At 42.6% G+C, this 14,236-nt stretch overlaps 1 protein-coding gene across 1 annotated transcript; it reads left to right on the plus strand.

Annotated features, from left to right (window-relative positions):
- Window positions 1-899: 899 nt before the first annotated feature.
- On the plus strand, window positions 900-13,730 carry LOC308170289 (neuroplastin-like; the record flags this gene model as incomplete). The annotated part of the gene is made up of 9 exons (XM_080545057.1): window positions 900-993; window positions 5,265-5,612; window positions 6,786-6,960; window positions 7,621-7,715; window positions 9,163-9,296; window positions 10,135-10,408; window positions 13,081-13,102; window positions 13,295-13,367; window positions 13,619-13,730. The coding sequence occupies 8 exons, from the start codon at window positions 900-902 to the stop codon at window positions 13,353-13,355; spliced, it is 1,203 nt and encodes a 400-aa protein (XP_080401183.1). The 3' UTR covers window positions 13,356-13,367; window positions 13,619-13,730.
- Between the last annotated feature and the right edge of the window lie 506 nt (window positions 13,731-14,236).

A 14,236-nucleotide genomic window follows, 5' to 3' on the forward strand; every position in this document is an offset into this window, starting at 1 on the left:
GTTCGGGCGTTGTGAGATCTGGTGCTTGACTGCGATGTAGGCGGTCCGGAACGCGATCAGACTTTTTTTCATTTCGTGACGTTAGAATGAAAAGGTTCTATCTCCATTTTTGTCAAAATTGAGTTTTTTTTTACATAATCTGAACCATTAGGTGTTTATTAATGCCTGTGTGGTGTTATTTTTAAAATGTTGACATTTTTGAGTTAGTAATTCATAAAATACAAAGGTTCCATCTCACAAAACATAATGGCATGTAAAAACGTTGACGCTCAATATCTCTGAACTACCCTAAACGGAGATAGAACCTTATCATTCTAAACGGAGATAGAACCTTATCATTCTAAACGGAGATAGAACCTTATCATTCTAAACGGAGATAGAACCTTCTCATTCTAAACGGAGATAGAACCTTCTCATTCTAAACGGAGATAGAACCTTATCATTATAAACGGAGATAGAACCTTATCATTCTAAACGGAGATAGAACCTTATCATTCTAAACGGAGATAGAACCTTATCATTCTAAACGGAGATAGAACCGTATCATTCTAAGCTCACGATTTGGCACTGCATAGTTCTTCCCAGCCCTGATGCGCGAACGCGAACTACTGAAATCCCGAGACTATAGGTCTGCATATAAAGTGTGAGATCTCGCGGGATTTGCTGAGATATGCTGAAAAAAGAGGTGGTTCCTCGGGGCGATTTCATCTCCGTGCACCGGGCCCAGGCACAGGTGTCGTCAGCAGCGCCCGTCTGGTGGTGAGCGATGCGATTTTGCGTGACCCGATTGGAGTAATACGGGGCTGCTTGATCGGCTCAGTTTCTCTCGTTCCCCACATCCAGGCCACCTCCAAACCTGTCTCACCGGCATCTCGTCCGTCCATCCTAGACCCAGATCGATGATACCTGGCAGAAGCAGAGCTGCAGTGATGTCCCTCCCGGTGTCGGTCGTATTCGGAGTACTGATGCTGCATTGTGTCTCCGCACAGAACGGTAAGAACGTGCACCGTGCGCGCCTCACACATACCGGGGCATCGTGGATTCTAAACGGGCTTGCAGACTGACCGATCATTGCTTAAAATGAAGTCGTAATTATTACTCTAGACTGATATTTAGTGCATTCAAATAATTGCTGCATGTGAATTGTAATGTTTCTAGTTTGAATAGGCCTGCCAACAGCATGGAAAGGTTATAAAATCACAAGGACATACATCGACCCTATAGCCAGTTTATCCTCTTTTGCATAGAAAATGATGTTTGATACCCAAAGCAGTGTAATCAATAGACAGATATCTTAAAAATAAATGTTGTTATCGAATGAAACTGGAATTATAGACTATAGCACTGCGAGCCGTTTGTAATAACGGTCAATAAAGGCATCACCATTTATTGTAATTTGGCTTTTGGGTCCCCAACAACAATACTACATTCAGAAATGACTTGGTTTAAATATATTCAGATTTATCCAGGCCTTTAAAAAAATATCATTTGAGTCCATTTTTAATGATTGAATGTAGCTTGAGACGTGAAGAGGACTTGAGAATGAATGAACGGTGCCACGCGAGTCGTTGTTACCTTTAACAAGGACAAGTTAAACCTTCAGAAGGTTAGGAGGGTGGGGGGGGGAATTAAGACATCATGTACAGTACGGTCAGATATAATCTGCCATGCAAATTCTGTATCTTGTCCCGTGTCCCCCCCCCCCCCACGCTCCCCCTCACCACGCACAGCCCCCCCCCCTCCGTTCCCCCTTCAAAAGCATTAAGTGCCCCTTGTCCTCAAATATGAAACCAGTGCTACATGACTCAGGAATTCATCATTACATCTCAACTCCCACAGGTAGATGTGCCAATAGTGTCACCCACCAGAACCAAAGCCTTTTCATCACACATTGAAACCGTCAAGCCAATTATTTGCGCTGTGTTCCGATGCGGTCCTAATGTTGTGTTCAGATGCAGTCTGCAATTGTAAGATGTCAGATCCTACAGATATCTGCTTCAAATAGCACCGTAAATAGCACCAGTCCATTCTGCTGCATGTTTCTATTTTTAGACCTGAGATGCAGTACTGGGAACCCTGACTTTAATGTCCTGTTGCAAGAGTGATTCTGTTAACTCTTCAAAGAGATGTACTGCACTGCAGAGAGAGGACCATTGATTTCTCAATAGAATCATACATGACTTGACGAAATGTCCCACCGCTCATAAATTCAGTCTCCGCAAACTGAGATATTGTGCTGCTCTAAAGTCTTTCTGATATCCCTACTGCCTACTGCCTGATGAATAGTCTCTCTCCAATGGTGGTTTTCAATTTGTGTGTGTGTGTGTGTGTGTGTGTGTGTGTGTGTGTGTGTGTGTGTGGGGGGGGGGGGGGGGGTATCTGTGTGTCTGTGAGTCTGTGGATGTGTCTGTGCGTGTGTGTGTGTATATGTGTGTGTCTGTGTATGGGAGTTCTACATAGAGCGTATAATGTACTAGAGATAGCATGCAAGTGTGTTTGATCAATATTCTTTGAGTGTCTGTTGCCGGTCTCTGCGTTAACTCCATCCCCCAACAGTCATGCACATTTGCACTAGCCCAAGCATGCACACACACACACACACACAGACACACACACACACACACACACACACACACACACACACACGTACCGTCATGCTAGTGTCTTGGTGCTTGTTGACTGCATTGGGACATTCTGTCTCCAGAGCTGCAAGGTGTTGATGCGCCGAGCTACCACAGGGGAGGAAGCAGACATTTATAGCTGCTAATGGCTACTGTACTATATGAAGCCGTGCCCGATATAACTACGGCCCCCACGGCCTACATTTGGCCACATCTTTTTGGCCTACATTTACATTTACATTTTTACCATTTAGCAGACGCTTTTATCCAAAGCGACTTACAATTAGAGATGACAGAGAATGTCTCCCTCGAGTAACTGAGGGCTAAGTGCCTTACTCAAGGGCACACTAGTGCTGGTGTTCCCAGGTGGGATTTGAACTCATGACTTAATCACCAGTCCAAGTTCACTATCCACAGTCCAAGTTCACTATCCACTATCCACTACAAAAAAAAAGAAATATGAATGTAGGCCTATGTGTGGACTGGAGGTAGAGTACGGTAGGTATGAATGTAGGCCTAGTCATGGACATGATCGAACAAACTCATACAAGTGGTCATAACTTTACTTGACTCCCAAAGACATTTAGGGTCTTATTTGTATGATGAGGTAAGTATTAGTGAGATTCATTACGTAGTCTCTTCTAAGATATATATTAAAATATTTTTTATTTTTTTATTTTTTTATCAATCATATTCTAGGTACTACACTGTTCTACATTTCATGGTTAATAATGATTGACAATGTTTTGCTCATCCCTGTGTGACAGACAATCGATCATATTGGATCCAAGATTCCGTTAAGAATACCCAGAATGCTGTTTCACCAAACCCTCAAGTTAAGATAAACCAGCTTGGGGGAGTTTACACTCATGCCAACAGCTGTAGCTGATGACTCTCAAGGTCGCTTTACAAGGGAATGGGACAAACAGAACAGAGCCAGAGAGACAAACACACAAAACAAAAAACAGTGAAACAGCTACTACAGGTTGAATGCAATGGTGAAAAGGGGGGTTTCAAGGGCAGTTTTGAATATGTCCAGGGTTGGAGAGTCGCGGATATCCTTGGTTAGAGAGTTCCAGAGAGTGGGGGGGGCTGCCACACTGAAGGCTCTGTACCCGAAGGTCCGGAGTTTGGTGCTGGGTTGGATGAGGAGGTCCGTGTTAGAGGACCTCAGAGTTCTGGATGGGGTGTAGTGGTGGAGGAGATCGGAGAGGTACTGGGGGTCCTTGACATGCGTCAAGGACAACACGGGAGAATGGTGCCTGTGACGGGCCTAACCAAAACTCCCAGAATAACGCTGTCCCTCTCCTTAAATATCATTCCCAACAAAGGACAAGGTGTGAGCCGCATTACAATCGCAAAGCATGGGTGTGTGTGACTTCTTCAGGACGTCCTCCAGACTCAACTGCAAATAGTTCTACATATATTGACATCGACATCGCTGACGCCCCAAAATCCCTCTCTCTCTACGCGCTCGCGGCTGAGGCACCTGCTCGGCTGCCGTGCCGTGCTTCTATGGAAACGGAGGGGGTCTAGTATCACCATGTGCCCACACTCTCCCCAGAGACACCGACAGCTTCTATAAATCTCCTTTCAGAAGACGGCTCTATGCAGAGCCTGGACCGATACGCCGGGCTTCATCTATCTAGCAGCGTCTCAATAGCTCTATAATCAATTGCTTTTGCCCTTTTTCCCTCGAACGGAGACCACATCTTCAGATGAGTATTTGACGGCTCTTTACACAGTGAAAATAGTCTGCACTCCTGACTATGCACTGATTAAAATGGAGAGGAGAGCATATACTAGGGCCTATAGATGTGGCACAGTGTCAGTGTTCCCAAAGATCCTAATGGAAAATCCTAAGCGTGGAAAATAAGTGATTATGGCAAGGTCGCCGATTCAAATCCTGAGTGTATGGAAACGGTACTCTGGTGAGCACTCTGTAAATGTCGTCTGTACATCCCAATATCATGCTGAGCGGCAGTTGAATTTCAAATGTGCCACCATAGCCAACTACAAGCTGACGTCATTGAATGACAGAGCCAAGTCAAGGCATCCGTACCGGGGCTTATTGTAGGACATATTGAATTACAGGCTGCCAGGAATAGCAGGAATACAAGATGAGACCATTGCCATTGATTTCCAGAGAAGCTTTTCCCCCCCTTTGTTTTTACAGGGTGGGGGGGTTTTATGAGGTCACACACCCCGCCCCATGTGATCTGGGCTTATGTTTTTATATTCATCTACTCACTTATTATTCTTTTTATTCTGCTGACCGTCACCTATTCACCTTGATTGCTTTCTGCCATTATATTATTTGCTAGTACCGACCTCTTTTCATTATGGATTTAAATGCTAATCAATCTTTTTCTTATTTTGTTTCCCAACTGATTCCCTTTTTTCATTCATCCCTCTTCACCTTGATTGCTTTCTGCCGTTAGATTATATAATGCTACCCACCTCTTTTCATTATGGATTTAATGCTAATTCAACTTTTTCTCATTTTGTTTTCCAACTGATTTCCTTTTTCATTTATCCCTGCATTTCTCTTGTCTTTTTCATCCTTCACCCTTCCCTCTTTTTTCTGCCCTCCCCTGCTCGCTGGATACACTCCTCCCCCCCTCCACCCCTCCACCCCTCCAGCGGGGTTCGTCAAGTCGCCCATGTCCGAGACTAAGCTCACGGGGGACACCTTTGAGCTGTACTGTGACGTGGTGGGTAACCCCACCCCCGAGATCCAGTGGTGGTACGCTGAGATCAACCGCGCCGACTCCTTCAGGCAGTTGTGGGACGGCGCCCTTAAGCGACGGGTGACCATTAACACGGCCTACGGGGCCAACGGGGCCAGCGTGCTGGGCGTCACGCGCCTCAGCCTGGAGGATTCTGGGACCTACGAGTGCAGAGCCAGCAACGACCCGCGGCGCAACGACCTGCACCAAAACCCTGCCACTTCCTGGATCCGCGCCCAGGCCACTATCACTGTACTGCAGAGTGAGTGGTCAGTGTAGAGGAGTTCCCCCCCTAGGGTTAGCAACTAGCTCTCCCTGTTTATCCCTGACTCAGTCCCCCCCCCCGCTCCCTAGAGGAGTTCCCCCGTAGGGTTAGCAACCAGCTCTCCCTGTGTACCTCTGACTCACTCTCCCCCCCTCCCAAAATGAAAAACCTCCCGAAGGACCGTCTCTCCCTTTGTCTCTCCCCCCCTAACATGAAATGGAAGAACATGAACCGCTTGTTGTCCAAGTATAACATAGTGTTGTGTCGTCATCTCAACCACTGAACCCTGTGTGTCCCTGAGTCCGTCAACCTCCTCTACAGTGTGTCCTTCTTTGTCTCAACTAGACCCTCTTCCCTTCTCCATCGACCTTCTAATCAGTACTTCCATTATAGACTATACTTCCTGTTTAGTTTCATATGTTTTTGGCTTTCGTATTTACCACATCACATGTCAGTGTTCTTATCCCCATGTCCGTGAATCACTGATATCTTCCCAAGTAATCTGTTTGTTAAGTTGTTTTTCATTTTTTTCTAAAATTGTGTGTGTTTTGACAACAGCCCTCTCCAGAATGAGCTATCTTTTCGAGCTAGGCGGTGTTGGGTGATGTCACAAGCTACAGTATGCGGTTGGAACCTTAATCATGTTCAACATGGTTTTGATGGACCTCCAGTGACAGACTATCAAGCACCAGTCCTTATTCACTCCTCAGAGAGGAACATGGGGCTTGACCCCTACTTTGGAAGGTCAAACTTCAATGTCAAACTTCAAGCTTCAAAGATGAATTATACCTACCTCAAATCCCCAGCCAACACTGGATGATAGCAAATGACCTGTTTACCTATAAATATGATGATATTTATATAATATTACGTTTAGAGTGAATACCATAGGGTCTTATTTGTATTATGAGGTAAGTATTAGTGAGATTCATTACGTAGTCTCTTGTAAGATATATATACAATTTTTTTTTTTTGATAAAACATTTCTATTTTTATCAATCATATTCTAGGTACTACACTGTTCTACATTTATATTTGGTGGTTATCTATTGTTTTCCTAAGGCGCGCTCTTGGCGTCAGCTCACACATTTCGATCCACCTCCACCCCCACAGGTTAGCGAGAGTATCCTATGGTGCATCTGTCATACAGGGTCTGTGTCTGTGTTTCAGAGCCCACAATCAACTCCTCCGACCCCCTCACTCTACCCACGGAATACCACAGTCCCGCCATCACCCTGCAGTGCAACCTGACCACCTCCCACCTCACCCACCTGGGGAACTTCTGGATGAAGAACGGAGAGGAGATCCCAGAGACCCGCGGCGAGCTCAGGAACACAGAGTATAAGTAGGTGTAACTATGACGATTGTGGCGATGATGATGGCGATGATGATTGTACTGGATAGGGTTGTAAATTGTTGTGCTGACGTAGATAATGACGTCTCTTAAATGTTGGGAGTATGCAAAAATGTTTAATGTCCTGTTGTGCAGTGTTAATTTTGGCAGGCTTTTTAGTCACTTAGTGTTTGGTGTTTAGATGAAGATGCACACCAGTTCTAGTCACACCAAGTCACCTCCATTTTTCTTAGTTCCAGTCCAGTTCCAGTTGATGAAAACTGAAAACATTCCAGTGCAGTCTCAGTCCACAAAAACCCCCAAAACATTTGAGTCTAGCCGTAGTCAGCGACGAAAACTCGACTAAAATGTTTTGGAGTTCTTGTGGACTGAGACTGCACTGGAATGTTTTCAGTTTTCATCAACTGGAACTGGACTGGAACAAAAAAAAAATGGAGGTGACTTGGTGTGACTAGAACTGGTGTGTATCTTCATCTAAACACCAAAGACTAAAGTGACTAAAAAGCCTGCCAAAATGAACACTGCTGTTGCGTTTACTGCCCTGTTTGTGTTGATCTAATCTACTGTAGTCTAGCAATACTTGAATCTCTCTGAATGCTGCTTAACACGGTGTTGAGATCTGACATGTGTGGTATGTTTACCCAAACGCAGGCTGAACAAACCCAGAGGAGACGACGCAGCGGAATATATGTGTGTTTATACCTTTGAGTCGTCACCCAACGCCAACGCCACCATTGAGATCAAGGGTAAGACTCGGATTCACTATTGAATTTGTATCCTAATAAAATATGGCATTGCTGTATCAGGATGACACAGTAGAGATGTCACCACTATAAATGACCTGATCTGTGAGGGGCAGGTGATTTGAAACCGCCCGCTCTATTGGCTGCTACAGGGCAAACAGCGCCCTTGACACCTCCATCGAGCCAATGGCCAGCTCAAAGGCAGCAGATGGCAGGGGATTAAGTCGGCACGCTGAATTCTCTCTCCCTGGCAGACAGACAGGCACTGCTATTGATGCAAGAAAATGATTTTTTTGATAATGCCTCCCTTTCATTTTGTGCTGGCAGCTTTGACTATGTAATAACATGACAAATACATTGATCTACCCATGTTAAGCTGGCGATCAAACATTTGTTCCCAGTGTGAGCCCTCTTAAGAAATATGTATATAATTAAAATCGTACATCAATGTATTGGGGATAGATTGATTTAGTCAGTCAGTCAGTCAGTCAGTGTTGAAGGGCTCACAGGCCATTGTAGCAGGCATCGACATGCTACAACAATGCAAGACGTGGACGAAGATCAGGAGGTATTAGTGTCTTAATCCTATCCATTCATGCTATTAGCGTGTCGCCCACATTAGCCAGTCAATCCTTTCTGAATTTACGTACTGTTTTCAAGAAATGACGTTGCCTAGTAAAATCATACTGTAAACCAGATGAAGTGAGCCCTTTACTGCTAGGGATCTTTTGGTGTATCTATATTCCACAGTCATCTCGGCTCCTCCATTCATTCAGCATTCAGAGACTTCCCTGTGGCGCACGTAACCTAAACGACTTAACAGGAATTAGCTTCATTTAGTGGATTAGAGGAAATACAGAGTTGATCTCGCTGCTGTAGAGCAGTTGTTGTGGATGCCAGAGCAGTCTTATTTACACAGCGATTTTGCAGCAAAGTCATAACGTTGTTTGCAAATGCTTCCAAGGAGAAAGATTGGAAACTGTACCTGGAAGTGTAATCTGTAAGCAAACAAGAGATGATGGCAGTGATAGGTGTTTTATTAATCCGTCCTTACCTCCTACACTAGTTTGGTGGCACATCATTAATTATTTGTTGATTATTTGTGCAACGGTTTGACAAGGCAACACAGAGGAGGAAATATTAATGGAATCAGTATGACATTTTAATTCCTGAGTTCAATACTAAAGGAACAATAATTAACATACTACCTCAGCAGTGCACTCAGTGGGCTTTTCACTGTATCTGTGCATATTTTGATCTTATTATGCTAATGGAATTTAATATCAGTTGATATCAACAAGTACCCACTCATCCACCACTACGGTCGTCACTTGCTTTGAAATGTTTAGAAATGTTTAAAAAAGCAAAAAAAAGAGAATCAATTATGTGATTAAACGGTATTGTTAGAAGAAGAATTTCTCATACCATCGACTGGTTTCTCTTATTTCAGGTGCTCCTGACATCACGGGCCACAAGCGCAGTGACAATAAGAATGAGGGCCAGCTGGCTGTTCTCTACTGTAAGTCTGTGGGGTACCCCTACCCCATCTGGACCTGGCGCAAAATGGACAACGGAGTCTACTCGGTAAGTCCCTCTTCCTCACCCTAGACTGTGGGATAGCATCCCCCTCTCAGTCAGATCTGCCCCCTCCATCCATTCCTTTAAGTCCATGCACAAAACACACATACCGGTATATTCTTTAGAGTTTCCCTGATGTGGTTTTTGGTTTGTGCCCATTGATGTTCTTTTGTATGTTCTGTGTATGTCCGTAGGCCTATGTTATTGTGATTCTATATGGAAGCAATTTACCATTCGAGGGCGGGGGGTTGTGGACTCATTTACCACTGGTACAGGGTTGTGAAGGGAAAACCCTGTACAGTGGTAAATGAGTCCACAACCCCCGCCCTCGAATGGTAAATTGCTTTTCTACAAAAGCCACCACATAATATAAAAAAGAAATACACAGTTGTAACATTAAATTAATGTATTTACAATCATTAATCGTTTCAGAATACGTATATCCTTCCGCCACAGAATATATTATATCATATTGTGATTTTATTCCATGTACAGCACTTTGGTCAGCGCAAGTTGTTTTAAATGTGCTTTATAAATAAATATGACTTGACAATGCACTGGCTCTAAACGGATTTGTATGCTGCATTGTAGTGGCGATGTACAGTATGTCTAGAAGTGAAATCCAAACGGTGCAGCTGAAAAAAGGGATGAGTGTGAAGTCATTTGTTGTGGCATTGAAAAGGGGACTTTGCATAAAAAAAAGTCCCGACATACATAATCGTTTTCTTCGTTTCTCTTAGAATCAATATTCATCCCACGGTCCTCCCTCGTTCATGTAAAACACACACCTGTTATCAATCACTCCTCTCATCCCCACCCTTGTCTGTCTTTTCCTCGTTCGTAGGACATCGATAACTCCTCCGGACGCTTCTTCATCAACAACAAAGACAACTACACCGAGCTGACCATCATCAACCTGGACATCGTCTCCGACCCTGGAGAGTACCAGTGCAACGCCACCAACCTGATCGGCACCTCCTCCATCGTCTCCGTCCTGCGGGTGCGCAGCTACCTGGCGCCCCTGTGGCCCCTGCTGGGGGTCCTGGCCGAGATCATCGTCCTGGTGGTCATCATCGTGGTCTACGAGAAACGCAAGAAGCCCGACGACATTCAGGACGGTGAGTCCCCGAAGTGACCGTTCTGTGTTGTTCAGTGTTGTGGATATTATTATTATTATTGTTATTATTATTGTTATTATTATTATGATTGTTATTATTATTGTTATTATTATTGTTATTATTATTGTTATTATTATTATTATGGTTATTATTATTATTGTTATTATGATTATGGTTATTATTATTGTTGTTATTATTATTATTATTATTATTATTATTATGATTGTTATTATTATTATTGTTATTATGATTGTTATTATTATTATTATTATTGTTATTATTATTGTTATTATTATTATGATTGTTATTATTATTATTGTTATTATGATTATGGTTATTATTATTGTTGTTATTATTATTATTATTATTATTATTATTATATTCTGATTCGGATTCTGATTACTACTGTTTGTGGAATCGTGGCCGGTGTATATCTCTTGCGAGCTTTTGTCTTTTGCGAGACGTTTATGGTTGACATTCCCACCACATGTTGAGTGTGATGTTGTTGTAACTTGCGAGGGGCTCTGAGGGGCTCTGAGGGGACGCTGCCCTCTGGTCTCAGTGTCAGACCGTCCGCGTCCACGTCGTCCCGGTCACCTGACACCCAGCAGCGCAGGCCGCCACTCAATAATTCAGTCTGAGGACGTTGGCTGACCCAACAGATGGACACTGTTGCAGTAGGGCACACCGTGTCAGGAATCTCTCAGTGATTTAATATTCATGAGGAATGTGATACTGCAGTTAGGGCATTATTCATGAGAAGGCTTTGGGACCTTGGCTGGGAGAGACAGAGACAATCAGCTGGCTGGGGCATCCAGGAGACATTCATACACCAAGAACTCATTTGCAAGAATATACTTTTTTACTAAATCTAGTTTTATATTCATTCATATATAAATCACACATTGTTGACATTCCTCTGACCTTGTCTGACCTTGTCCTCACTGGATCGAAATTTTACGATGTTTTGCAAACTTGTCTCTGCATTAGTGCCCATTATCTATTTACTGTAGGTGAATATTGGTCAAAACCTCTTTCACCACAAAAGACTTTTAACGTCACTTTGAATTGTATAGTGCGATACACACGGTCTGTTTAGAGAGCACTGTTCCTTTAATATTGCATGCAACATATCTTCCTCTGTTATCTTACTTTGGCTGCGTTTGTAAATTCGCTCTGGAAATCTGATCAGCACTCATGAAATGCCTCTTGTCCAATCAAATGACTTGGTCCCTTTATGACGTTGAACCCGGTGTTGGGCGCTCCACCGCTCTCAGACCGAATTTACGAACACAGCCTTTGTGAATAGATGTCAGCAGGGTTGTGATGACTTGTGTGGTTGTGGTTGAGTTTTGAATATTCAATGGGATATCATAATATCTTCAAACCTTTTCCCCCAAATTGCATAACCCAAACCATGTCCGTGGTAAGTGAGAGACACGCATGCCTCTTGAGTTTCAATAAGCATCCAGTCTGGTCTGCAGTCCATCTACAGTTCTACACCATGTTCCCCACATGCTTCTCCTCCAATGGGGTTGTTAAGTCGTGACGTGTTTCCGGGTCCAAAGTTGGCTGAGGCGCTCTCTTCGAAATGCCGCAGTAATGATAATAATTCATTATATTTGTATAGCGCTTTTCCGAGGCTCAAAGACGCTGACAAATATGGGAAAAATGGGAAAGTGCTGTGTCCCTTGTTGTATGAATAGATCCCGGTCTAAAAAACTATTGAACTGTCATTCTACCGCTTTAGTACACTGGTACTCTGGTGCAGGGATTTTTTTTATTTGGACCCGGAAATTGCTAAACGTCACAAAGTGACGTCAGACTTAACAACCGAATAACTGAAAAAAATAAAAAAGGTGTCTCTGGCTGCTTACTGCCCTTTGTGTCCAGTCATGGTCACACTCTGGACTCCATTTTGGCTTGTGAAGGATTTCCTTTCAGTCAATGACTACGGTTTAAGCTTGTATTAAACCGAAATTCATAACTGTCGCAATGTTCTAATGATGTGCACAAGGGCACCTTCATGTTTGAATGTATTTCCTAATGTAATATGAAATTAACTTTGTGAATGGTCAATATCGACTCAGCAGTTTTTCTAAAACCTTTCTGTGTGAAATGATCTCTCTGTGTGCAGTGTGTTCTATGCATGACATGTTGTTACTAAAAAAACTCATGCCTTTGCCTGAAGTTCATGATTGTTTTGACACATATTCACAAGGTTCATTTAGGTGTTGTGCCTGTTGTTATTACATTTGGTGTGTGGTGTTTGTGAATGACTTCATGCCAGGTTTAAAGATGGTTTTCATTCAGCTTACAGCCTATTCACTAGTCAGTCTCCTCACAATGGCTGTCATCCTATGAACATGATTTCCAGCTCTCCATTTAGTCTGTCTCATTCATTTAGACACCACAGAACGACATGAGCATAAAATTCAACCTTCCACTGTAGATTAAGAAACAAGAACAAGTGCTTCATGTTACAGTTAAATCAGCACTGTAACATACTGCCATTTCATTTGTCATGCTTCCTGCTAAAAAACAACAACAACTGCCATTTCACCAGCATGCACAATTTTGCGATGATTTCTCAGAAGATATCTTTTGGTAATCAGAGGCTCTGTCTGCTTCTTCTTTCCTTCATTTCTTAATATTTGACCTTCCTGCCTCAGATGATGAACCAGCCGGGCCAATGTAAGTGCAACCCAGCGATATTTATGTAGAGCTGTGTTTAGCAAAGTATTATATTTATTTTGATGTAGCTGTTAAACCACATTGCTCTAAGGAATACAGCACTCTACAAACATGTTACATCTAAAGTAGGCCCTAATGTTTGCCCCAGGTCAGATATTAGCCTAATTGTATTATTTGTTTATCCGGTTTTAGGAAAACTAATTCCACCAACAACCACAAAGACAAGAACCTGCGCCAGAGGAACACAAACTGATCCGATTGTCCAGTAAGTAAGTGTTTGTCATCTCGCCAGAAGGAAATTAACTGTCAATCAATCTTACAACCATTACACACACGCAATTGAATGGGAAAGTGCCTCCAAACTTTTGACTGGTACTGTATGTCTATTAGATGATTTAATAATCCGTAAAAAAATAGCCAAATCGTACGTGACATCTTCCCTGAAATAATGTGTGTGTCTTGATGGACTTAAACAGTAGAACACACTAACGACGGGTGCTTTTTCTTCATTTACAGATTGTAACATATACAGAACGTATGTATTGACCACATGAAGGTAAACAAGAGGGGTCTCATAGCAATTGTTAATAAGAAATATCTGCCATTAAGAATGGAGGAGAAGGAGGAGCTATATGTTTTTACTCTAGGAGGCATGCCTTATGATTTAATAGTATGAAGGTGACGGGCCCATGGTGTCCTAATTCATAATGAAAGTATACGCATTATAACCATTGTTGCTGCATGCAGTTGTTGACGTTTATTTATGCATTTTTATTTTCTTATTCTAATCAGGTAATTTTCCATTTTGAAGAATTCTGAAGTAATGCACGCATGCAAGACATGAACCTTCTGTTTGATACAGAAATTGCTTTTCTTTTCTTTCTTTTTTTGAGTGTGGCTTCATGTAGATAATTAATATTTGTGTTCAAGGAGGATTTCGAACTTTGCAATGTAAAAGAAATATGCCACCATAATCTGGTATGACAGTTTTGTACAGTTTATCATTCCCACTGTATACCATTTTATAATTGGTACTCGTTTAACATTTGATCAAATGATATCAATTACATTTAAGGGCTTTGCAATGTCCCTCTTAATTATGATTGAGAATTCATCTATTTTACTGTACTGTAT

The sequence above is a fragment of the Nansenia antarctica genome (assembly GCF_963989245.1).
Source record: "Nansenia antarctica genome assembly, chromosome: 14".
NCBI lineage: Eukaryota > Metazoa > Chordata > Actinopteri > Argentiniformes > Microstomatidae > Nansenia > Nansenia antarctica.